The 25,607-nt window shown below is 41.8% G+C and overlaps 3 protein-coding genes across 3 annotated transcripts; all 3 read right to left on the bottom strand.

Annotated features, from left to right (window-relative positions):
• Positions 1-25: 25 nt before the first annotated feature.
• On the bottom strand, positions 26-7,110 carry chrna9a (cholinergic receptor, nicotinic, alpha 9a). The gene is made up of 7 exons (XM_019876678.1): positions 6,882-7,110; positions 5,723-5,868; positions 4,443-4,597; positions 4,117-4,297; positions 3,555-3,906; positions 1,693-2,282; positions 26-931 (listed from the first exon to the last, which is right to left on the bottom strand). The coding sequence occupies exons 1-7, from the start codon at positions 6,892-6,894 to the stop codon at positions 761-763; spliced, it is 1,608 nt and encodes a 535-aa protein (XP_019732237.1). The 5' UTR covers positions 6,895-7,110; the 3' UTR covers positions 26-760.
• Positions 7,111-9,068: 1,958 nt separating this feature from the next.
• On the bottom strand, positions 9,069-12,278 carry rhoh (ras homolog family member H). The gene is made up of 2 exons (XM_019876680.1): positions 12,040-12,278; positions 9,069-11,140 (listed from the first exon to the last, which is right to left on the bottom strand). The coding sequence occupies exon 2, from the start codon at positions 10,892-10,894 to the stop codon at positions 10,325-10,327; it is 570 nt and encodes a 189-aa protein (XP_019732239.1). The 5' UTR covers positions 10,895-11,140; positions 12,040-12,278; the 3' UTR covers positions 9,069-10,324.
• A 1,584-nt stretch (positions 12,279-13,862) lies between these two features.
• Positions 13,863-25,604, bottom strand: n4bp2 (NEDD4 binding protein 2). Its single transcript, XM_019876751.1, has 16 exons — positions 25,078-25,604; positions 23,342-24,329; positions 22,342-22,466; positions 22,134-22,222; positions 21,945-22,021; positions 21,700-21,840; positions 18,129-20,566; positions 17,945-18,030; positions 17,779-17,824; positions 16,660-16,826; positions 16,462-16,586; positions 16,194-16,320; positions 15,528-15,707; positions 14,874-15,042; positions 14,593-14,716; positions 13,863-14,524 (listed from the first exon to the last, which is right to left on the bottom strand). Exons 1-16 carry the CDS (start codon positions 25,310-25,312, stop codon positions 14,479-14,481), a joined length of 5,163 nt encoding a protein of 1,720 aa, XP_019732310.1. The 5' UTR covers positions 25,313-25,604; the 3' UTR covers positions 13,863-14,478.
• Positions 25,605-25,607: the final 3 nt, after the last annotated feature.

The raw sequence follows: 25,607 nt of genomic DNA, 5'->3' as shown, positions 1-25,607 counted from the left end.
TATCTCAGACAAAGTTTTTTTTTTAGGCTGTTCTTTACCTGACATGTTTCAACAAGTCTTTGGCCTTCTTCAGAGTGTCCCATGATGGTGTGTGTGTGTGACTCGTGTTTATCAGGTTGATGTTTAGTTCGATGGGAAGTTGCATGACTTGCCTGTGGTCAATAGGATCAAAGTCCTAGTTTTTTTTTTTTTTTTTTAAATCTCTGTAAAGGTGAGGTGATTGCTTGCTTTTCCAGAAAGCACCAGGGCGCCTTCGTCTTTATTCATAAATATTATTACATTAAATAATAAAAGAACACTATTACTTTATCTTTTGTTGATAGTTTGTTCACATCTTGTTTCATTAAAACAAACGTGGATGTTAGACGTGACGTTAACTCCAGGAAGCGTTAGGACGGAAGTGGTCTGAAGACAGAGTGAACGGTGTGAAACAGTGTATGAGTGTGCAAGTACCCTCAATGGAGCGGCTAATGAGCTTAAGCTTTGTCATGCCTATAGCTGAACGCCTGTCTTTCAGACCATCAATAATGGAGAGTCCACGCAGCGTCTTGGTGTGGCCTACGTATATAGTTTTACTGATCCCTTGCACAATGTCACAGTAAACAAAGTGACGTCACGCAAACAGTGCACAATACTGACATATGAAACACCTTTCATTGTACTGCAGATAAACAGTTCGGATTCATTCCAACTCTACGATTGGAGTTAGGTGACTGGTGGGGGCGGGGTTAATAGAGGATTAGTGTTGAAAACCAAACTGTCAGGATGCCTTGGCGATAATTAGGATGCTCATGAGGAACACCATGATGAAGAAGATCCACATGAAAAATCGATCCATCACCTTGGCAACCTTTTTCCACTCGGCAGCCTTGACACAGGTAGTCCTCTGCTCGCGGAAGCAGTTTGCCATGAACTGGATGTTCTTCACTACCTGAAGGTGAGACATAGAAAAGAGCCATTGAAATGGACCGCCACGATTTGGCACTGTTTCAAATCCATGTAATATTCCATCGAAAAAAAAAAGCCATGCCTACCAACAAAGACATGACTCCTTGGATATGATTGCCCAATGGTAAAAATGTGACTGAATACATCTGCGACAGTAGCAAACACATAGCTGACGATAGTAGTAGTTGTAACGTATTGCATGAAGTAATATATGAGGCCTATTGCAACAACGCTTCAAACAAATTTGTCCTTGATATAGTATGATCTGATAATATTTCATGGGTTGTAGTCCAGACTGATTGCGGCAGCTAACGTACCTTCGCTATTTGCTTGTTACCAAACTTCCAGGTCACATAACCACAACCAAACAAATATTAAAATCTAAATATCCCATTTTCCGATTTTGTATAATTGATCTGAGCCTACAATTGAAGTAAGAAAGACCCAGCATGATTTCATTTTTGCGTTAGAATAAAAAAGTCACAACAACACAATCAGTGACTTGTAAATGCGTTTGAATTGCCAAGTGAAAATGGAACGAGGAAATGATGTGCAAACGGTTATCTCATGATCATTGAGTGTGTTTTTAACAAATTATCAAAAAACCTCAAATTTTAACTTCACGAGTGTTATGCACTGGGTTAGCAGTCAGGCAAGGAGGTTTGATTCCAACACTGCTTTGATTCCTTGAAATTTCACTGCGCCTTTAATGAACAGTGGTTCTCATCCCCAACTAAGTTGTACCTGGTTGTGTTGGAGGCAGGGACAGTTGCAGGGGCAGGCCAAGATCTGGTGCTTCTCCTCAGGAAAGTAGATCTGCGTCTTCGGTCCTCTGTTCAAATGCTGAAGGTACGGAGGTTGAGGAGCAGCCGTGTAGTCTTCATCATTTGTCACATAATGGTGGCAGTGCTGCTCCGCCTCTCTCTTCACCTCTGCCCGTCCCGGTTGAGAGGTGTGGTTCTTGTCACGGTCTTTGTTGTTTACTTTGCCATTTGCCCTTTTATTGCGATCTTGGCTGTAATGATGGATGCCGTGGCCGTTGCTGTGTTTGTACGGGTCGCAGTTAAAGTGGTGGGTGTCACAGTGGTGAGGGTCGAAGCTTGCGTCACTCAAGGTTTCGTCATGGTACAGGGGGCTCTTCTCACACTCAGGAGTGGTACAGTTTTCCCCTACCTCATAGACAAAAAATATTTTGGACATGTAATCTATGATGAGGACTTTAGCCCAGTGGGGGACTGGCTTGGCCTCAGCTCCACAGAAATGAATGTTCATAATGAAGATGGTGAGAGATGTGGAAGCGGTGATCATGGTCATGGTGGCAATGTAGTACTTCCCTAGAGAAGAAGAAGAGGAAGGAATTTGTTAAGGGTAACACTTGCACATTTACTCCTAACAAACTTTGCTTTTTGAGTGGGGGGGGGGCGGTCACCCCCCCCCCCAGTTGTATTTATTTTTTTGCTTTTTTTACACTGTGGTAAATTTATGAAAAGTTGAATTACCAGATCACGACTACCCACTAGCCACAATATTAGGTACACTTGCAAAATCATGGATCAATATCAGAACTGGTGTACTTTATTTTTTTGTATCGTCTTTATTTGTGTCGAATTTGTGGAGACTGCAAGAAACCAAAACAATGAAACCCAACTAAAACCATGTTTGGACTTCCGTTTGGAATTGATTGTTGATTAATCACATCGTTGAGTAAAATGGCGATTGTTGATTAATCACATCGTTGGAAAAAAACGGAAAGAAGACACTTTCCATTCGACAATGAAACCCAACTAAAACCATGTTTGGACTTCCATTTGGAATTGATTGTTGATTAATCACATCGTTGAATAAAATGGCTTTGGAAAAAAACGGAAAGAAGCCACTTTCCATTCACATTTTCTGCCATCTTCATGGGTATGAAAATAATATGAATAAAATAACATTTTTTAAAATGAAAAATCTTTTCAAGCTTTTGTCCATAAATGCATCCATTTTCTATACCGCTTGCCCGAACAGGTGAGCTGGAAGCTAACCCGCTTGGTTTTGGGCGAGCGGCGATGTCGGCATGGTGGACCCTGGAGTGGTCACCAGCCAATCTCAGGGGGAAAAAAATATTGTTGAATTTACTCAAGTTCATTTTGTCAGGCGGTTGCATACAATAAAATCATCTGGATCCAGATACATTTTGAAAGAGACTACACAGCATATCCAGATCCAGGTGATTGTATTTTGTGCAACCATTTGATGAAATAAAGTGGAGTAAATTTAGCACATTTATTTTCAGTGCACAGACAGGCAAACTAACATTCACACCTCAGGGACAATTTTTGGGAGTGTGGGAGGAAGCCGGAATAACTGCAGAAACAACATGCAAGCTCCCCCACGGGAAGTCAGCAGCCAAGATTCAAACCCCAAACCCTGTGAGATGCAGGACGTGCTAACCACATCTTTTGAATCGTTTTGCAGTTGTGTTTTAGTTTTTAAATGTAACATTTACATAATGAGCAAAATAGGCTCATAATTGCAGTTCGATGGAGACAGAATGTAGGACGTTGGATCTACAGTGTGCCATGTTATTGTTGAACATGAGTATCATGTGGACTGCGACTAACCTATATAGGGCATGCTTTCTGCTGGCGGCATGCTCTCGGCCACCAGCAGCTGGAACACAGTGAGCGCTAGCAGCACGGTGACACCCAGCGACACCTTCTCCCCGGAGTCAGCCGGCAGGTAGAAGCCCAGTGGCGCCAGGAAGGAGATAAGGAAGCAAGGCAGGAGCAGATTGAAGATGTAGAAGGAGGAACGGCGCTTCAGGAGCAAGGTGTAAGTGACTTCAGTGTAAGGGTCCGAGCAGCAGCCGTACATCATGACGTTCTTCACCGCCGGCATGCCGTGACACTCCCACTCCACGTTCTCCACAAAGTCAGACAGGTCGCCGCTGTCCATCCCCAAGCTAACGTCCACCTGTGCAAAAGAGGCAACGGAACGAAAGCAAACGCAACAAAGGGATTCAATCTGGCACGTCGAAACGATTTCTTCTGAGGGCCACCTTGAGAAAAATTGACGGAGGCAAGGGACGCGGTTGATGTTGTTCGTGATTCAGTGCTTCCAACTCATTGGAACAGTTTGGATTCCTACTTTCACATGATCCACCATAATTTTGCTCGTCCACACCTGGTTCCCATTGTACGTCCAGGAGCCAAATGTGAGGTTGCACTGCTGCCAGTCAAAAGGGAAGTAGGAAACATCCACCACGCACGTGCTCTTCGTGATGGCTGGGGAGTCCCAGACAATCTCACCGTTGTAGCGCAGCTTCACGTTGGTGTTGGATGGACCCGACGACTCCTCATCTGCTCTGAACACACGTCAGACCCAAGTCAGATGGAGACAAAGCTGCCTTTAGGAATGATGGTGTCCGTCCTTTGTTTGTTGGGTAAAGGAAGTGAAGTGATGAAGACAGTCTATATGTCGGCATACGTAGTGATTTTGAGTTTGCTAACTTGTTATAGAGGACAATGTCAGGCTTCCAAACCAGGTCGCTCGGAATGTTGATCATTTCCAGATCGTCATAGTCCTCCTTGTTCCACTTCAGGTTGGCATCGTGCCACACCTGTCTGATCCACAGGTATGTGGTGAGCACCTGATTTCGCTCGTCCTGCCCGCGCACATAGAAAATATATTGCACTCATCCTTTAAGCTTCTCAATAACTTATTTACATTCACACATTTACATAATTAGACCCGCTGATTCAAGGTTGTGGCTGATTTCATAATACTAGACTTGCAGAGAAATTAAGAAAAAAGATTTTACAGTTTAGCCCAACATTACCTTGCAAAAACTTTGCTCCCCCAAAAAGCTAGGTAAAAATTAATGCAATGCGAAGTCTGTTGCTTAACTTTAGCAGAATAGTCTGCCATGAGAACAGGATTTCTTCTTCCAAGAAAACAACGAGCTAGCCTCAAAATCTCAATGTTGGAAAAAAAAAAAAACAATCTGTATTAAATAATACCTGCACGTATAAAATCGCTATATTTTAAGACCAACCCAGTTAAAACCAATTGGAAATGACAAGTCAAGAAAGTGGAAGAATGATTTATGTTCAAGATTATTTTAACATAAAAATATGAATTTTTCATTTTTATATCATTAGTAGTAGTAATAGTAGTAGAATTGTTGTTGGTTTAAATATAAGTCCCACACATGTTGAGGAAAAATAATATTTCAACTCAACAGGTCCATCAGACTTTTCCCCACTGGCCGTTGTTTTGCCCAACATTTTGTGGTTAACTGTATCCTCTGAGGCCAAATTAATCAGATATTGTGAGGAATGATGTGGATTTTGAGATGTTTAGGAAAATCTTTGCTTTTGCAAAGGCCTTGCAGGCATTCTGGCGTTTCAAATATTCAGCATTGAAGGAAAGATTGACTTAACGGTCGGTTTTGTTTTTTTTTTTTGTTTTGTTTTGTTTTTCTCTTCAAGAAATACTTTGCTTTCAACAATTTTTTTTCAATTGATCCTAAAAATAAAGTGACACGCACATTCATCATCCGACAGCAATGATGTGCAAAATGTTCAAATTTATCGTTGAATTTATCTATTGCAGGCATTGCAATGGCGTTTTTCAGTAGCACAGTCTTATGGGCAGTCTCTAATATTGTGACAGCCTACACCGAGTGAGTTTTCATTTGAAGTAGATTCTCTGTGCGCTCATCATATGACTCAACGATGCACTTGGGCGGGTTTTAAGATTACTGACAGGTAGTTTTCTTTCCACTCACCATATCTTTAATCTGGGACAGAGTGATCTGAAGAGAGACATTGAGGGCTTTGTCGGTGTCCCCTACAGGCCTCAGAGCATTGGAGTAGTCCTCCATCAGGTCATTCAGAAGTTTGCGAGCGAAATGTCCCCGGGCACCCTGAGACACTGTCGGGCAACAGGAAGGAAGACAAGGAAGAAGATTAAAAAAAAAAAAACTGTTTCATGATGCTCCAGACAAACGGGGTCGATCATGCCAAACGGACCTCGCACCAGAAGGCTGATCCAAGCAATCAGTGCCGCCTGTTTCATTTTCAACAAAATGAGGGCGTGACTGGAGCGATGCGTGTGTTGAGATAACCCGAGCCCGAATCTATATGTCAGTCTTCTCTGAACTGCATTCTGTCCTCCGCGAGCTCAGAGCATCCACATGCACTCAACTCTTGAAACTCGCCTCTTGTCATCGCCGTCAATGCTTCACTAGTTTTTAGTCGCTGTTTGCCTCCGTCACAGTGTGTATATATATGTGCGATGGCTGCTCTGTAAGTGGAGCTGCCGCACACACATACCGCCTCCACACCCAGGGTACAATGGCACGATCACATATCGCAGACAGTATGTGAAACGTGATGCCTGCTGCATAAGCCACTCGTGTATAAGAACACAACCAGCTGTGTGACATTTTGAACAGCACGCTCCGATACAATGGCACACATCAATGTCTCACACACACACACAGGTACGCTGACCCTCTATGTGCCAGGTCAGCCGACACCAGCACACATGTCTGGGAGCATGTGACACATGTCATACACACCAATGGACTGAACACAGATCCCGGCATCAGATTTCAGCTCACAGTGGGGGAGTCTTTGACAAAAGCACTTGAAAAAGAAGAATAGAGTTCATCATGTAAACTTCAGTCATCGAAAAGGAGGACCAAGCCGAAATTGAACCTCACGGAACAATCTGTTGGCACGCTGGTTGACTGCCAAGTTGTAATTTCGAAACTCTTATTCTCGAGGGAAATAATTGAACTTTAAATAATCAGGTGTGTTGCAACCGAGATATAATGTACATGTGCTGCAGGCTTAAATTGTTGCCACTGTGAGGGCAATTGTAAAAAGAAGTGAATTCTTGTCAAATCAAACTGCAGACATATTTAAATGAAAATGACTTACCCTTTTGGGACATCTGGCGTACGCGGGCTGTTGGGTCTGGGGTTTTGGGGCTTTTTTGACATTCACTTGTTCATAATCTAATCTTTCTTCACACTACGCAGACTTTTCTGTATGGAGTTGATAGTATACTCAAGTAGATTGAGATGGATCCCTCCACAAACGGCAAATAAGGTCAATGTAAGGAAGAAATGCTGCTCTCATATCCCAGGTGTTTCCTGTGTATAAACACGTGTGTGTGCGCACATGTACGATAACGAATGTTGCGGCCTTGTGGGTTACACGGATGCACGCATCAGGAGTACGTGGAGGCTTTTTGTCGATGCAGGTGTTGTTTTGTATCCTTTGTTAAATTTACCATTAATACCAACGAACAAACGAGCATCTCGTTGCACACGGAATGCGTAGCTCAAATGTCAGAATGGTAAAACAAATTCGGGAATTGTTCTTTTATGGGGAATTTTGATCCACAAAGGTGTGCCAGCAGGGGATAAGGAGGACAAAAAAAAAAGTATCACGAATGGTCCTATCACTTAAATAGTGCAAACTGGAACTATGATTTTCTCGCGTCTCAATTAGTTTACACTTGTCATTAATTTTAATCCCCAGCAGCCCTCTACACAGGTACATTCACTATCAGTTAGGTTTGACTTAAGGCCCTCTGTATTGTGGAAATTCTGCCCTTGTTACTCTATATCGCACCAACAATAGAAAACGTTTTTGTTGAATATATCCAATTTCGTCAGTTGGTTGCATGATATAAAATCATTTGGATCCAGATACATTTTTAATATACTATACATCTATTTCAATGTTAATTTTTGTGCAAGCACTTGACAAAACTAAGTGGAGTAAATTCAACGCATCATTTTTTTTTCAGTAAAGGAAAATCCTGGTGATATTTTGGATTTTTGGCCACTTCTCTCCTGCAGAGATTTTCTTTTGCGCAGCACACAGATGGCCGTTTATTTGGATCCCATTCCATTTTCTGTATGCAAACAGTGTTTACATTTTTATCTCAGCGTGTAGTAATTGCATGTGAAGCATGGCTGGATAAATCTAATTGGTGTTCTCTTTCCGTTTTCGTCTGCATGCAGAAGGTTTATGGCGCAGCTTGGTTGTGAAATGTTGCCATGGTTACACTTGTGCTTTTACTTCATTTTTAACATACTGTAGAGTGGCAATTCACTTCGATTTGCTCATCACACTACAAGTGTGAGCATTTGCTTTTTTTCGTGTGTGTGTGTGTGTGTCTGTGTGTGTGTGTGTGTGTGTGTGTGTGTGTGTGTGTGTGTGTGTGTGTGTGTACTTGTTAGACAGGGGGATAAGGTTTTGCGGTGACAGTGCGCGCGAGCAAAATGGCAGTAAAAAGAAGAGATCACAGCAGACCCAAGTGAATTTTTCTACGTTTGAAAAACTTCAAGGCCCATTCCAACGTACACTGCTTTACTATTTACTTCAAAATAAACACCGCAATCTAGTAAACTTGCTTCATAAAAATAACAATGGTCACATTTGGCACATTTTGGATTACATGATGATTGTTGTAGTTTGCACGCCATCAAACGTACAGGTGTTTCTCACGTTTTGGTTACCTAATTTCGCGACATGAGTGCGGCAGAATATTCAGTATGATGGTCAACATTGTGTCATTATTCTTTACGAGGTGGTAGATTCACCTGCTTATAATGCTCAACGCATAACATTTTTGTTTTTCAATTATATACAGTGCCACTACATTTCTATCGGCAATCACAATAATAAACATTGTATCTCCCTGACGGTGTGAAAAGAAGGCATTATTTTACGACAGATTATTCAGCTCTTCAAGTTGCTCTTATTAGATTCTGAAGGTGTACTTGGTGAAAGGTCTGCTGTGTCCAAAATGTAAACCTAGATAAGGTAATGTATTTGCACAAACTTGTACGCATGTGGTGGGATGTGGTTACGGTATATTCCGGAATATTCTTTCAAAGAAGTGTGGCGTCATCATCTGTTCACAAAATGCAAATATGGAAGGACGCTATTTGCACTACCAGTGCTAATCGAACTCATTTGCACCTTTCAATCTCCAGTGGTCTTTGGAAGACAACACTGCTTTCCCAATCAGTGTGTTAAACTGCAATTTAAACGCAAAGCACACGGCATGACAGCAATGACAAAGCTTAAAAATCAAGCACATCCAGTAAATATATTTGTTCTTCATCTCTTTGTTATACACTGCATGTTAAGGGTTCCCAGTAACAGTTGACAAAACGGCTTCAACTCAGATCGATGGCCAAACTAACAGTGATTGACCCGAGACACCATGTACAGTTTATATTCCCTGGCGACAGAACATAGCGGATCATACACCAGGAAGCAAATCATGAAAATTAATATTCAATTGTCAAAGTACACAACTCCATTGGCCAAATTCGAACTAGCCAATATACAGCAACCAATTTGAACATTCCATTGCAGCAAAAAAAGGTAATTTGAAATCAACATAAACCATTGGTAAGAGATTTATTTTGTCTCAAAATATAACGAGATAGCAAAAACATTGCAACAATTTAAAAGTAATGAATCCACTCTTTGCTAACGCCGTAATGTTCCCCTATGTGGCTTGGAAGCATTGTGTGTGTTATGTGGACTTTCTGTTGGATGTAAAAATTTAAAAAAAAAAAAGTAAATTCAGGAAGTCTCAGAAGCAAACAGCACAATAAATTGAATTATAAATGATAAGGAAGAATCTTGTTGGGTTCCATTTGAATTAAGTCTTTAAGGGGCAACATTCAAATTAAATATTGTCACATATTTGTTTAAGTAAAACAATAGGATGAAAATGAACAGGAACATTTATATTTTTGGCAGAGTCAATAAAAAAGTTGCATTACTATATTTGTCTTTCATTAAATAAATATGACGAATATGACTTTCAAAGGTAAGCGAATTAAAGTGAATGGATCATTCTGAAGGCATCCGTCCGCCCATTCTCTCAGCCGCTTATTTTGTTCAGCGTCATGGGGAGCTGGAGACTAGCGAAATTTGAAGTAGAATTCATCCTGGACTGTTGTTGGTCAATCATAGGGCACGTATGCTGCTTTTCCATTGATGCGGGCAAACATTCACACCATCACTGAGTGGGAAAACGAACCCATGCTGCCTGCACCGAAGGCAGACGGATGCAACACTCCACCAAGCCGGCAGACAGTTTAGCCTTATGATATATTCAAACACGCGCGCAATACTTTGATGACTCCAATCACCAAAAAGAACAATAAAAAAAAACTTTTGAATAAAATGTAACCAAAAAATGTGATTTTCGGATGTACTGATAGAAATTTTCAGAGTAACAAAACTAAAATGTCAGAGTATGATCTCAGTAGTTGTCTGCGGTTGAAGTTTTGAAATTCCTGGTCACTCAAAGAGCACCCTGCGAGTGGTTAATTCATGACACAATGTCAAAAAACTTTGCACTGGTTCATGCTGAACATGCGTCGTCTGGCCTGCTTCCTGTTGTGGCTCAGGGCGGTGCGCACGGCGCACTCGAAAACATGTTGGACCCCTCGCTTGGTCAAGGACGAACATTCCAGGTAGCCTTTGGCGTGCACGTTCCGAGCCACGCGCCTCCCCTCTGCCGCAGAGATGCACCTGCCCCGATGCGCACTCGACTCCCGCAGGTCCGTCTGGGTGCCCACCACCAGCACCGGCACCGTGGGCAAGTTCTCCCGAACCTCTGCCATCCACTTACTCTGTACATTAGCCAGAGAGTTGCGGTTGGCCACAGAGTAGCACACGAGCACGACGTCGGCCTGCTGGTAGGATCGGGGTCGGATCTGTCTGAAGTTGTCCTGGCCCGACGTGTCCCACAGGCCCAGACTGATCAAAACACCATCCATGTAGACCTCCGCCCCGGTGTTGTCGAACACCGTGGGCCTGTAGATGTCAGGAAAGGTTCCTGAAGTGAAGTTGACCAGGAGGGCCGTTTTTCCCACCGCGCAGTCCCCAACCAAGACACACTTGACAGACATTTCTACGGCTGATCATCTGAACAGTTCGTTTCAGTTCCGGAGAAGCACGACGGCCTCAAGTTGGTTAAAGTCACTGCAAGCTGTTCTTTGTAAGTTCATATAGTTCCATCGTTTTAAAATGTAATGCCCGATTACTTATTGTCCTCGAACAGGCTTTCTCGATGTCCCTTTTGTCTTTGTGTTGTGGACCTTGTTGGCTGAGCCTGTGGAAGGTCAACAGATGAAGAAGGCCAGATGACAGATGTTCTGAGGAAGACATGAAAAACCCATTATGAGCAACAGGCTACGTACATGTCGGTCAAAGTCGACGGTAACACATTCAGAGCTTTGCCCGTCCGTGTCACAAACACCGAGTGCCATCATTAGTGCTTTACCCAAGCGTATTAGAATACCGTATGACCCTAATGCAGGAAAATAGAATAAAGTCATGATCAAATGGTACAGTTTTACATGTTCTAAAAATAAAAGTAAATATAACAAATGCTGTTCTACAATTTACAAGACCTACACCTTGACATTACAAGCATGAAAGCGTATATATATGCTTGAAGGCAGGGACGACTTCTCTCCAGGATTTTTTTTTCCTCTCCCGGATCGAAAGGGGGGCTTGACCAATACATAGGGGGGCTGATAAAATAAGTTTAAAATATATTTTAGAATATCCAATAAAAAGCTGGTGGTTACCCGGGGTTACTCATATTATTGATGGCGCTATATTCTGCCCCACTTTAGCCTGGCGTAGCGCCATCGTGGCTTTAAGGTGAGGACTGTTAAGCAGGCTGTCAGGAAGCACTTTTGTGTAATTTTAAGATGAAATCACCTTTGTTGTGAACTTCATTGCGTGATAATGCGGCTCTTTTTCTCACTATATTATGATTTATGATCATTGGTACACTCATTTTTTTCTGTTATTATTATTAATGTCTTCATTGAGCTTTCAGAGCTCACCAAGCTGGAGATAACATGAATACACGTCAGAAGAAATTAACTTTAAACATATAGCGTAAGTAGTTTCTTTGCCAAACCGAACTTTCCAGTGTATTGGGCCTTTTCTCACAGGAGTATTGAAAACCAACTTGCTTCAGAGTTTCATTTTTTACGTATCTCATTTTACATGACGAAAGAAAATTCAAATAAATACGTACCATTCTTCAGTCTTTTCAAAGTCTTGCCATTTTGAGCCGAATGTCTCCCATAAAGGCCTCGAAAAGTTTGCTCTTTCTTCTACCCATTTATTTACTTACTTCCGACCTCCCCACCCAGCAACAAATAAGTAGACTGCGCTTAAAAAATGAAAACATGTACAAATGCTGTATATATTTTAGCACTTGTCAGGTAACAAAGAGAAAAGCTGCTGAAAAAAGAAGGCAAGAACTGACAAGTACAGCACATCCGCTTGTCAGTGAGAGGAGGGTCACACGTCCCTCCCCCACAGCTGTGACATTTTACAATACGTTCATATTTTGGCAATTCACTGACAGTAGTTTTGTCTCAAATTTCAGGGGGAATGCAACTGCAAACTCCTGTGTACTTTTTCCAAATTTGCAGTCAGTTACGTCATTTGCTGGCTTCCTTGTTCTTTTTGAATCTGTTCATGAGGATTAGTAAAGATGCGGAATAGTCACGACCGTGAGCCATCAGCCATAATATATCAATTCCTGCATTATGCATCAAACATGAGAGATGTGCTTTGAATTGCTTGTCTGGTTGTAGAGTAACTTGCGTACTGTTACCAAACACCGGCTCATGACAGACATAAATAATTCCATCCATCCATTTTCTGAACCGCTTTATCCTCACAAGGGTCGCGGGGGGTGCTGGAGCCTATCCCAGCCGTCTTCGGGCAGTTACCCCCAACTCAAATTTTTTGAGTTAACTCAACTCAAAATTTTTGAGTTACCCCAACTCAAACTTTTTGAGTTAACTCAACTCAAAAATTTTGAGTTAACTCAACTCAAAATTTTTGAGTTACCCCAACTCAAATTTTTTGATTTAACTCAACTCAAAATTTTTGAGTTACCTCAACTCAAAATTTTTGAGTTACCCTAACTCAAAATTTTTGAGTTAACTCAACTCAAAATTTTTGAGTTACCCCAACTCAAAATTTTTGATTTAACTCAACTCAAAATTTTTGAGTTACCCCAACTCAAAATTTTTGAAGGTCGCGGGGGGTGCTGGAGCCTATCCCAGCCGTCTTCGGGCAGTAGGCGGGGGACACCCTGAACCGGTTGTCAGCCAATCGCAGGGCGACATAAATACAGTAGTTACATTTTAAAATCTAACTCAACTCAATTGTATTTATAGAGCACTTGAGGACAAACTCAGTGTTTGTGTGTTGCTCCACACTACTGACAACTTAAACGCTGCTCTGGGTGGTCACAGCACGGGACAGGCACACTTTGCCTCCCCAATTCACCAGGTTAAGAGGAAGATAGGCCCTGCCAAGCGTGGCATGAGCAGCTGCATACCCATATGGGTCATGTGATCAATAATGATGAAGACATACCCCACGGAATTTCATTTTGAAAATTAATTCAATTTTCTGCTACGAATATTTAAACTGTCGGCAGTTGTAATTCAAAAGAAAATATCTGCTTAAAAACAAAAAGTTCTCAAATAATATTTGTCATACTTTGAAGGCCGAAGTGTCTTTCCTGTTATGTCAAAAATGAAAATGTTTGATTTACTGTATACCTATTTTCTGAAGATGCTAATTATATATTCTGATATAGGATGTTCCTACTATTGCTTATTTATATATATAAAATATGAAAATTCATTCTGATTTTGCACTTTCCTGATGCATTAACCTCAATTACTCAAAAAGCATAGGTATCGATATTGGCCTGGTATCCCATCACACCAAATCTTGCGGTACTGTATCTGATCAGCAGGGGCTACTGTTGTCCCTGCACAGACTTTGCTGTTTTTTTGCCAACAAAATATGAACTGAAACTGTAAAATTTAAAATTGTATAAACATTTTATTACATGATGCAACCATCCCATTTCAACAATTAATATAGTTTTGATATGGAAAAATATAACATTCTTTTGAACAATTTTTACAATACATTGCAGAATAAGCATTATTCTTCAAGTACAGGTATTGGTATTTTTCCACTTTAATGACAAAAAGCATTGGTAAAGCACTTGCAAAATATATCATGAAAATTGAGCATATGATGATACAATCTAAAAATACAAACAACCCTGAACCAGAACGTTTTTGTGATTCAGTCAGCATTCTTTTATGATTAGCTTTGACTTATGATTTTAAATATCTTAAAAGATATGGAGAAAACTGTAAAAGTGGCACACTATAAAATATTTTTTAAATGGATACATTCTTGGTTAGCAGGTGTATAAAAATAATCATTGCTGCAGTGAAATAGTGACAGAAGAATTACTCATTTAGATGTACAATACCTTCAGTTTGACAAATATTGATGACTTTTTGGGCTGTTTTAAATCAGGAGAGTAAGTCACAAGGAGAAAGAGGTAGAGTGACTATACTGATCTGTGTGAGCATATTAGTGTTGTTCCTTGTAGAGGCTTTCGCATGCATGCTCTCCTGCTTCTTTTTTACTTCAAAGAGACGACCAGGAGACCCGGCTTTGGTTCTGTGAACCTGCGGGATAAGGAATACAGGATGAGGAAAGGAGCGAGACTATGAGAAAACTGTGTGTGTGTGTGTACCTGTAATTTGTGTTGTTGAGGTAGTTTATAACGGCAGGGCGAATGCGGGCCACGCCCCCCTGGCTGTGGTTACCTCTTCCTGTGATGACAGAAAGCTGCGGTCGACACAGACCTTGTTCACAGTCTGCACCCAAGCAGTTAAAAGAATACATTTGAAAAGAAGCACCAAGCACAATGACACAGATAATGGAATTATTCTTTCATTCAACCTCTTCCCTTCTCTCAATTTATACCACACTATTCTTCCCTTCTACGATACGTTCTGACTCGAGTCCATGTACCTGCTGTTTTGTCATGTAGGATGCGGCGCAGATGTTCCAGGGCTTCGTCCACGTGCAACCCATGGAGGTCCAGGATGTTCTTCGGTAGAAGTGAGGAGTTGACCCTCTCAAAGATCTGAACGGCTGCGCGGTGGTTGGCCTCACGCATCCGCTGCCCGTGTAAGTGTCCCTATTGGAAACGGTGACACAAATGACAGAACTCAGAGTAATACGTACTGTATTTTCTGCATAAATTATTAGACTTGCAATTAGGGATAGGCTTTTAACCCATATAGGAAACGGGGGTGTGCAGAGACCTTTGGAGGGACAAGTGATCGTGTCAAAAGACCTTCAGCATGGTGAGTGCACCAATCAGGACATCATATCATTCATAACTTTGCTGCTGTGAATTGGGAATTTCTCCATTGCGAGACTAATAAAGGTTTTCTTATCTTATCTTATCTTATATTCTTATGCTACTGTGCGAATTACTTCATTGTGTGCCATTTGTAACCTCATAACATTGTACTGTTTGTCAGTACCATCATAAAGAGAGGACCCCCTATAATTATCAAGCAATTCCACACACCAAGTAGAATTCTTAATTATTTATGATACCCATACCTCAGAACAGTGGAAGAACAGACAGTGTAACTTTTAGAAGATGATGATTACCTGCTGTGCATAAAATGAAGCCACCCCTTTGTGTCCTTGCTTGTAAGCTGCTGCAGCTTTGGAAAAACTCTCAAGCTGCCGACTTCTTTGCAGACTGGCTTCTGCCCTGAAGTCCTGGTACTCAGGATCCTCAATGTCCTGATACTTATGGGAGTCAGCTATATCAGAGTCTGGAAGTTTCTGATGCAAAAAGGGGGAAATTAAGAGTGTCAGAAAAAAAATGCGAGGACAGAGAAAAGCTGCTTTTACAATACCAGACTGGTTCAATAAAAATCGTGTTACGGACAAAGCAGAAGTTTTTGAAATCCAGTCGTTATGTGGTCAACCCAGCCGTTCTATGCTTCTAACTGTGGCAACAGTTTGGAGGGTCGGCCCTATTCTGTTCCAGCATGATCATGTTCCTACTTAAAGTAGATAGGTTGGGTGTAAAACAATTTCGAGAGTAACTGCAACAGCGATTGGGAACCAGGCCTTCTCACATGTCAGGAATTAGTAACCTCCAACCTCAACGTTCTTGTGGATTAAATGACAAAAATTCCCCACAGACACACTCTAACATCTTGTAGAAAGTCTCCCATTCTATAATCGTGTAAATGGCAACCAGGTGACCCAATACTTTTGTTCATATGGAGGATCTCTTTGGCTGGATTTGTAAACAACAGCTACCTTTTCTCTCTCTTTGCTGGGAGTTCTGTGGTGGTCAGAGTGAGGCAATTCTGGAGCGACGACGGTCTTCACAGGGCCCTGGTCTAGTAAAGAGTTCAGAAAGAGCTCCGTCTGGCTGAGGCAGTAGCTGCAGATAATAAACATAATAATAAATAATAAACTAATCAGTCATTTTGAAGAACTTCATTGCTGGTTGACAGTGCATTCATCAAATTATTGTGAGTGCCAAAGAAAATGGATATAACTCAAAGCAAGGTTTGAGTCTTACTTATGATCCCTGAATATGTCGTGGAGAAAATGTCGGTCAATGGAGGGGAAACGGGAGTAGAGCTGATCCTCTTTTAGCATGGAGGCCCCATCACGCCTACTTAGGTCTGCTCGATTTTGTCTTGCCTGAAATTAATGGGGCAAGAGGGGTGTCATAAAGGGAGCTCAATTAGAAGTGTGAAATTAGACAGTGGATTACCTTCTTCATGTTCTCCTGCATGGCCAGCTCCTCTTTTATAATGTCCCGTAGAGAGACACATGGCTGGGACATATTCCAGTGGTCCATCACTGGCATCCCTCCATCTTTGCCACTCGGAAAATGAGATGTTGGTTTGCACATCTGAGTTTCATTCCATGGAACTGGACCTAAATGAAGTGGTTAATGTGCAAAAATCATCCTATCAGTTAAAATATAGTGTGATCACCATGGCTTTGATAATGATTATTTTAAAGCAGTTACAACTTCCGTATAGCATTATAGTACTTTTCTTTATTTTAAAGCAGTTACAACTTCCGTATAGCATTATATATATCTACAAAGGCACCGCTTGGATTTCAAGTCAATAAATAGGAACCCTTCGCTGTATATTCTTGCTGACTTGCATGTTTTAGTGAGCATTAGTTTATTTGTCAAGTGTATTGCTAATTTGAAATCAACCCTGCGAGATATCCTATTATGGTGGAAAAGTAAACAATTTTGCTCAATATTGTTTGTGGTAGGACTGTTCCACTCACTTTATGTATGCCTGGTGCATTGAAGACTTTAAATTGCCCCTTGCTGTCGAGCCACTTTTCGATTACACCAGTTCCACCGTGAAACAGCCTGTCTGCGCCCTGTGCGGTTGCTTTTCCATTCGAATTTTTCGTGGCCGTGCAGTTAACATGGAACCGCTTTTCAGAACCTCCTCCAAAAACGCAAGCAAGGTGTAGGGCCGTGACATCACTGTTATCTGATTTGCTGACAGATGATGTTTCATTGTGGCCCTTTTTTTTTTCTTTTTTCTTACATTGCATTGTTGTTATTATAACTTGAATTGCATGCTGTGTTCCTGGCCAGATCACCCTTGAAAAGTAGATCTTGGTCTAAGTGGGTTGTATTTTCTGGTTAAATAAGGTTTTAATTGCTTGACTGAGGTGGTCCAATATACATTTGAGAGTGCGGCCTGGATATATTTTGCATTATGAAGTCACGCAGATGCAACCTGTGTACCATGGGATTTGTTTGGGGATTTTTTGGATTGTTTTCCCCTGTTTCAACTGTGCTGAGCGACTGATCGGGAGATCCGTTTATTTTGTCCATTGGTGTGTTTTAACTTACCGTCCAGAAGCAATTGGCTGGAAAGAGTTGCTTGTCTCTGCCGTTCCTATGAAACAACAGGTTTAACTTGCATAGATCCGCTCAGATCGAGACAAAATAGAAGAGACATTTTCTAGTTGGACAGCGTCCGCTTCCATTGTTTATTTTGCGAGGGTTTGTTATTCACCTGGATAGTTTCTCTCCACTTCTGGTGGAGCAGTTTAGCCAGGTTCATATCCATCTGCAGAGCATAGTCTTCAGAAGAGCATGTACCTAAACATTGTGGGCACATGCTTATCATCAATCAATGTGAATTTTGATTGATTATCCAAGTCACTGATTCGCATAAAATCTGTAACTTGTATTGTTACCTGGCTCGACTCCCACAGGTCCAAACAGTTCAATTAGTTGCAATGCCAGCTCAGTGGGCAGTTTCAGCTCCACAGTGTCAATGTTCAGGACTTTGCAACCTTGATTTCCCATGGATCTCCTGTCATCCTTCTTCTGTCTTTCATCTCTTTCCAAATCATCCAGTTCAGCTTGCAGAAGCCGGTGGACCTCTTCCAGACTGGCAATCTCATCTGGAGTCGCAAAACTTAACTCCTCGATTAATGCTTTATGTTCAATGACATCATGTGTTTCCAAAGTAGGCAGGCTGGGAGTAGCTGTTACTGTGTGTGAATGTGTATCCAGCAGATTTTTGGTTTGGGCTGGAGAAGCTGTGCCAACAAATCCTGACGAGTCAGTATCGGAGGCCTCCCCGATTTCGCTCACGGCCTCATGTGTATACTGTTGAAGCACATCGGCACCAGCAGTCGAACCTGCATAAGGAAGTTGATCCCCCAACTTGGTCTCCAATGATGTTCCTAATAGTGTTGTGCTCTGTTCAACTTCAACAGTGTCCTCCTCATGCATGTCCTCTAAAACCTCCTCATCTCTGAAGAGCCTTTCTCCAGAATCCAGTAGCAGGTTGGTTGTCCATTCTAAGTCTTGGTGGCATTTGTCATATAAGTCTTCCAACGTATCGAAACTAACTAGCTTAAAATGACGACTGAGGATGGTCAGGCTCTCATGACGGCTATGTGCTGCCACAAATTCTTTGTCCTCCACCTGTGTGCTTTTCTCGTGCACCATGCGGTATGGTACTGTATTTTGAGTGGATGGGTGAACTGCAACAGCAGCAGAAACCGCAGATGCAACCTCTGGCACAAATCGTGAGGAGACGCCACATAGGATTGTAATGTCACTGCAGTAGCTGCTGGCAGCGACAACGGAATCTGCTCGGGCGTCTTGATGATTAAGACGCCAAAGAAGGGAAAAGTCCTGAGGTTCAGTTTGGGAGGGGCGATCTCTCTCCGAAGAGAGTCGGGAGTCAGATTGCACAAGGTCATCTTTGTTGAGCTTGGTGCAGAAGTCTAGTTTAGGACTGAGTCTGGTCTCACAGTCAGGATGTGTGGTGATAGCACTCTGACCAATGTCAACCATTTGTAATGTGGTATTGGGACTTTCAAGTGTATTGAGAGAAGGAGCCAGACAGTTCTGAGTGAAGGTGAGGGCAAGCTTGCACTGCTTCCCTGATCTGCGACTCTGACGCTGCTTTCGCTCTTGAGTGCATCCACTGAGAACACAACTCTCCAGTTCCAAAGGGTCAGTGGCATCACTAGACCGTCTGCTTTTCGGCTTCACTGTCAGTTCATTGTCTATCTGCTCTTTGCAATTTTTTGTGTCTGTCTTGGTGTTGCCGGCAAACACAAACTCGCTATCACATTCTGTGCCACAGCTTTCTTTCGGCCCTACGGATTCATATGCGGCAACAGCCGGCAAGGTATCTGCAGCAGCGTCAGGCTCTGTTTCACAACCAATGTCTAAAACTGTGGTTCCACTCGTTTCATTTTCAGTTTTTAAAATCTCACCATTACCCTTACAAGATTCTGCAGCTTTCCAGTCTAAGATACAGTCTGGTAAGTCAACTCTGCCACTCTTCTCCGTGTTCATATTCTGTCCCTTCTCTTCACTCTCAGACCAACAGCTAAGGGATTCTTCAAGATTGTCATCTGTCTCCAAATTGTGCTGTAGGCAAACAGAAAGAGGTGATGAACAAGAAGAACCAGACTGGCAAGTAACTACACCAGTCTGAATGAGATCAAGAAGTTTCTGGAACTCAGTCACATTGCCTTTGTCATTTGTGACTTCTTTAGACACCCCTCTGTCTTCACGGCTTTGATTTCTCCTTGCTTGTCGCTGATCAAGGGGCCCTTCAGATGGCCAGTCACCTACAAAATGCAACATATTGGACATCTCTCCCTCTACCCTACTTCTCACTGATGCCTCTTTATTCATCTGCTCTTTTTCCATTGGCAAGTCATCTGACTGGTCAATATCTTTCGCCGGATTTGTAGAATCAATCTTCCTTGTCGGTCTTTCTCTTGGCAACCTTTGTTTGATAGACTCAGAGAAGGCCACCGGGAGTTCATTACTATGTTGGTCTTCATTCATCACCGATTCCACAATACAATCAGGTATTCCCTGTTCTCCATTAGACTGATTTAGGGAATCCAGCTCAGAATCCAAAGCTCCCAAGTCCAGGTTAACATCCCTGTCTGAATGTTCTGACACTCTTCCAATTGGCTGGAAATCAATTGAATCTGTTGAATTGTGGTTATCTTCCAACTTGTGCACCTCACTGGGATGATCAATAGATGACACATCAGGAAGAGAGGAAAAGAGTTGAGACTGGGAATTCTTACGCCGGTCCATCAGTCCAGGTTCACTGACAAGATCGGGACATTTTGCTTCAGGAGTCAGACACCTGAGGGATGTCAACAGTGACAATGAAAGGCAAACTCAAAAAATTAATATCGTAAAAACACCATACACTAAAAAAACGCAGAGTCTCATGCTGAGTCAAAAGTCATAGAATAAAAACGTGTTTTAAGACAAGTTTTAAAAATGGAAAGAGAGGGGGCTTGCTTCATGTTTAGCAGAGGGTCATTCCAAAAGGAGGCAACGGAAAAAGCTCGATCCCCTCTGAGCCTCTGCCTAATCTTCGGCAGGGGGCGTGTAGAGGATGAGGCCAATGGGACTGTAGCTCCGGGCATCCACCTGGGGAGTTATCCACAGGCCCACCTTGCCCCCTCATGGTCGCCGTAAATGCACGTATGTCGCAGATCAATAATTAATGTTTAATGCACATGTTGAAGGAGCATCCTGCTGGGATACAGGGGGCATATTTCTAGATTTTCAGATAGGAGTCTAAAGCAGAGATACAGATAAGGTGGCACTTCACATGATCAGTAAATGTAACAAAATTGTAAGGATGGTTAAAGTAATTAATTTAATGACTCCGTTATTGAGAAATAAACGCTGTTTCACTTTAAAAGGCCGCTGCAAAATGCTGATTGTGGGTGAATGAAAATCCGCCTTTGTTTGAAAATGAATGTACGTAGTATATTTTGTACAAAGAGGCCCAGCAATGAGGATATCACTAGAATCAGGCCAAAGCCGAATTTTTTACGAATTGTTGTGCTGAAACTGGCTTGCTTTATTTGATGATGCAATGTGAATGGTTGGACAAACATGACATTTTTGGGGTCTCCTGAAATGTGATGATTTTAGAGCTACGAGAATTCCACCCGATGGCAGCCATGTGCAATAAACCCATCAAGCCAGTCAAATAGCAGATGTCTCATATCTCATGATGGCAAAGCACTAATGCAACAATATGCATGGCTATGGCTGGGTGATGTGACCGAAAAGTATATCACGATATAGGTATTTCATATTGGTGAATATAAATATATATATTGATTTTTTTTTCTTTATTGTATTTAAAATATATTTTCAGCTGCAAGGAAATGTCAATGTATTTGATGTTGAAACAAAGATGTAATCTGTTACATACAACAGAAAAGACTGATCCTGTTGTTTGTGATTCACACTTACTGTATATTTCTGTTCTCCAAGTGAAGGCGCTGTTTCGACTCAGGTAATAATGCACCCATGATGGACTTGACTGTTACAAAGTGCTCATAGCCATTCAGCATGCGGCGAATCGTTTCCACAGACACACCGTGTTTGCTGCGTCTGTGAAAAAAAAAACCCCATAAAAACAAAGATTTATATGGGGTTTCTGTCTTGACGAGTGACAATGAAATGTTTGATTATTCTAATCCCTAGATCTTCCTCACCTTTCTAGCTCTCTGGGCTTGTTTTTCCACCAAGTGTCCGTCTCACGAAACAGCACTTTGTAATTATGTTTCAATGCCTAACAAGTAGAAATAATAGTTTTTCAGGAGCACCACAAAAATAGTTACATTGCTAAAAACAATAAGAAGTGGGCATTTTACTAAAGGTATTGAAAGCGGGTGACTACTGACCTGGGCCACATAGGGCTTCATCTCCCAGCCCTGCATGTTTGTATTGTCAATGATGATAGGGTTAGCGCCTCTCTCAAAAGCTTCTTTGGCTATTAGGTGAAGGTGAGATGACAGATGAAGTACCTGAAGCATCTGTTCTTTCAGTGGTTACAGTTATAACTGCTCCATCTTATTTAATTACAACTGCCTACTGTACAGCTGTGTTTACCTCGCTTGTGGTTCCACTCATGAGCTTCCCCCAAAGTAGCAGGATCAAAATGATAGTGCCCTTGAACAGTGAAGTAGTCGTCGGTGCTTAGTGCAACTCCACCTGGATTATGTTCCACAAGAGCTCTGCAGAGATGAAATTAAGATGTTGTATGGACAACCGCTTATCAGCATGATCTGAGATCAAATTTATCAGGCCACCAACACCATCTACCAGTCTCAGAGACTATCCAGCAGCATGAAGTGCTTTAGTACAATCTCCTTCAGAGTGTTACCATTTTGAACACAAATAAGGAACTTAAAAGTGAATTCACCTTTTCATAACGACATTTCATCCCACTCATTGGTCATGTCTGCTAGATCAGAATTTAATCATGTTTTTTTCTATTTAGGGATGTAATAACTATAATTTTTGTAAAAGACAAAGAATATAGTCATGTGAGTATTGTTATATTATGTCTATGAGTTGCTCCACCATTTGTGATAAAAATATATGTTTTAAGGGTTATAACACTGCAAAACCTGTGTTATTCGTTGATTTGATGGTGTTTGCATTGTTTGTTAGCATTAGGCAAAATAGTCTAACTGAATACACATGTAATTCTGTTTTATATTTCGTTTTTTTTTTGTACACTTCAACTGGGAGTTCCAATAAACAGTTTCAAAACTTTTTTAAAGAATTGTTCTCTATCTGCCAAACTGGTGCTTGTGAAGTGCAGACCATGATTGCAACCATACAGCCTTTAAATCTCAAATCTCGCAAGTCGAGTAAAGAAATTTGCCTCACGCTTATCGTCAAAATCGCATAAATTGGGACACTTGTATCCCAAAACTCCATTGGAGTTGGATTTTAATCTTAATTTGAGTATTTAATATACCAATTTGATTTGAGAGCTTCTAAACTGTTGTGCTAAGTATGAAAGCAATGTAAAAACATACATTTTGCCAACTGCCAATGTTGTAACTTTTGGACAGTGTTGGTGATATTGTTCACGTCGTACCGAGCCAAAGTGGATTTTCCAGATCCTGGTGGGCCACGTAGCAAAACTAGCACCTTCCCTTCCAAACGAAGCCTGCTTGACCGAGCAGGTGCAATCCCACCTGGATTATGTGCAGCTGCTGCCGTAGCCCAGGATTTGGGAATCGTAGCAGAATGTCTTAGAGGTGCTTGACTGAACTGGCCTGTCCAGGGTGAGAGATGTCCAATTGAAGGGTGTGAAGGTGCAATAGGAGTGATAAAACATGGTCCTTTGTTTCCATGTAAACGCGGAGAGAAAGCAGGTGAATGAAGGTTCCACAATGGTGTGGTCACCTGAGAACCTAGTCCTCCATGTCTATTTTCAGAGGGCACGGGGCCAGCCTGTTCTAAAAACATTTCAGATGACTCATCCTTTTTATACAAATGAAAGGCAGAGGGACGCCCTGAAGCAACAAGATCCAACTGAGGTTTTGGCTTGTCTGCAGACTCTTCTGCCACTAGATGTGTGAAATCCACAACCGATTTCAGACCGTCACCGCTGCCATGCTCCCGAATGTTGAGCCCATCAAATGGAGAGGGACCTCCAGAATGCACCAAGCCTCCTTCAAGACATGGCTGCCCATCAGAGCTCTGCCCACATTCAGGTTTCTGGTTGAACTGAAGCAGCTCAGGGAAGACCTGCTCTGGAAACTGTGGTGCAGATAACGAAGAAAGTGTCATGTCTGCAGACGAACATTGGCTATTAATACGAACTTCCTGTTGCGCAGTCAGGTTTTGTAGTTCCTGATCAACTTGAAGGTCCAACTCTTCCGTCAGCAGACTGGTAGATGATGGCAAGGTGAGGTGATCTGATGCTTCCAAAGATCCAGGGTCTCGTACAGGTTGAGAAACATGATGAGGACTAAGCAGGGCTGCAGCAGTGCTCTCAAAGCCAGACACTGGTGATCCAACAGGGGCTGCGAGTTCAGCAGCAATTGACAGTTCCAACAGGGAATCCATGGCATTTTCGACTGCAACAAGACATTAATTTATTTGAATGTGATTATTACAATATTATCACATAAATTACCATTAAATGTTTTATATAGGGAATGGCATGAAAATATTGAAAAATAATCGAGATTATGTAAAAATAATTGCTTATCATTTGCAAGTGATGTAAAATGGAGAGCATAAGCAGAGACGTTCTTGATTTAGGCTCAACAGGAGTTAGGGGCATTCAGAAATCACCAATCACATTGAAAATGTCATAAATTGACATAATAATCAACGTTCATTTATTATCTTAGTCGGCACCCTAATTGATATACTGTACATTCATGTTGATGAGCTAACAGTGGAAACCCTGAAGAACCACCAACTGTTGGGACACAAACAATTTGGGGGGAATCAAACGAATAAGAGCTTTAAGTAGGAAACAAAAAAGGTTGCACAAAACAAATGCTTGGGAGGTTTGAGTGTTTTGCAATGATGACTCAGTCTTGGTCATGACAACATTTGTAACAGCTTAAAGTGCAGAAAACAGGGTAACCCTTTCACCAAAACCAATTTGACGGTTGTCCAAATGGTTGATTTAATATATTTAGAGTCTCAAATTTATAACCGGAATTAATAAATACCAGGAGTAAAATAGATCGCTACTCTTAATAGCGTTTGTTTTTGTTTCAATATTTACGAGGCATCGCTGCTCGCTGTGCTATTTAGATGTACGGTACTTTCATGCACTTTTAATGAACTCCCAGCAATTACGCGTTTTACCTTTAAAGTCAACCTCAGACAGCACCATGTGTATAACTTCTGGGTCCAAGCGGGAGAATATATCTCGCATGTTTTGGGTAATTTTCTGCCTGTCGGAGCTTCCTTTGCTGGATGAAAAGTTGGACGCCGATGCGACATCGTAACCATGAAGTGGTCCGAGACCGAAATCTCCCCCGGCAGGCGCCTCGCCGGGGACTCTGGTTGGGCTCTGTTCGTTTTTCTTTCTCCGAGGCATAATAGCAAGTTTGAGGTAAATCCTTCCTTCACTTGGTCACGGTAGCAAAGCTACAGGAAGCTAACTGCGAAGCTGGCGACAAACACTGATTTTGAGCAAGCATTCGTTGCAGTAAAAACGCGCTTCCGGAACAGAAATCATTGTTATTCCTTTTCAAAAGCGTGAATAAAGTTGAACTCGCCAATGTTACAACGTTTACACAAAACCCAACTAAGAATTGAGAACTACAAAAGCACTGTACACTAAGGTCGTTAATGGCCGATCGCGGAAATCCTTAGGCTGAGTACGAAATAAA

Source organism: Hippocampus comes, unplaced genomic scaffold (genome assembly GCF_001891065.2).
Source record: "Hippocampus comes isolate QL1 unplaced genomic scaffold, H_comes_QL1_v1.1 scaffold51, whole genome shotgun sequence".
NCBI classification, from domain to species: domain Eukaryota; kingdom Metazoa; phylum Chordata; class Actinopteri; order Syngnathiformes; family Syngnathidae; genus Hippocampus; species Hippocampus comes.
Note: the sequence above shows the minus strand (reverse complement) of the source record. Positions and strands in the feature narration are given on the sequence as shown.

What these genes read in the sequence shown, in the direction of transcription:
- n4bp2 (XM_019876751.1), bottom strand. Translation starts at nt 25,312, where the DNA reads ATGCCTCGGAGAAAGAAAAACGAACAGAGCCCAACCAGAGTCCCCGGC. An exon ending in GACATATTCAGGGATCATAA is followed by an intron (nt 16,321 to 16,461) that starts GTAAGACTCAAA and finishes TATTATCTGCAG; the next exon opens with CTACTGCCTCAGCCAGACGG. An exon ending in CTCAACAACACAAATTACAG is followed by an intron (nt 14,525 to 14,592) that starts GTACACACACAC and finishes CTTATCCCGCAG; the next exon opens with GTTCACAGAACCAAAGCCGG.
- chrna9a (XM_019876678.1), bottom strand. An exon ending in TGTCCCAGATTAAAGATATG is followed by an intron (nt 4,598 to 5,722) that starts GTGAGTGGAAAG and finishes GTGCGCGGGCAG; the next exon opens with GACGAGCGAAATCAGGTGCT. An exon ending in CCTGCCTCCAACACAACCAG is followed by an intron (nt 932 to 1,692) that starts GTACAACTTAGT and finishes TCTCACCTTCAG; the next exon opens with GTAGTGAAGAACATCCAGTT.
- rhoh (XM_019876680.1), bottom strand. Translation starts at nt 10,894, where the DNA reads ATGTCTGTCAAGTGTGTCTTGGTTGGGGACTGCGCGGTGGGAAAAACG.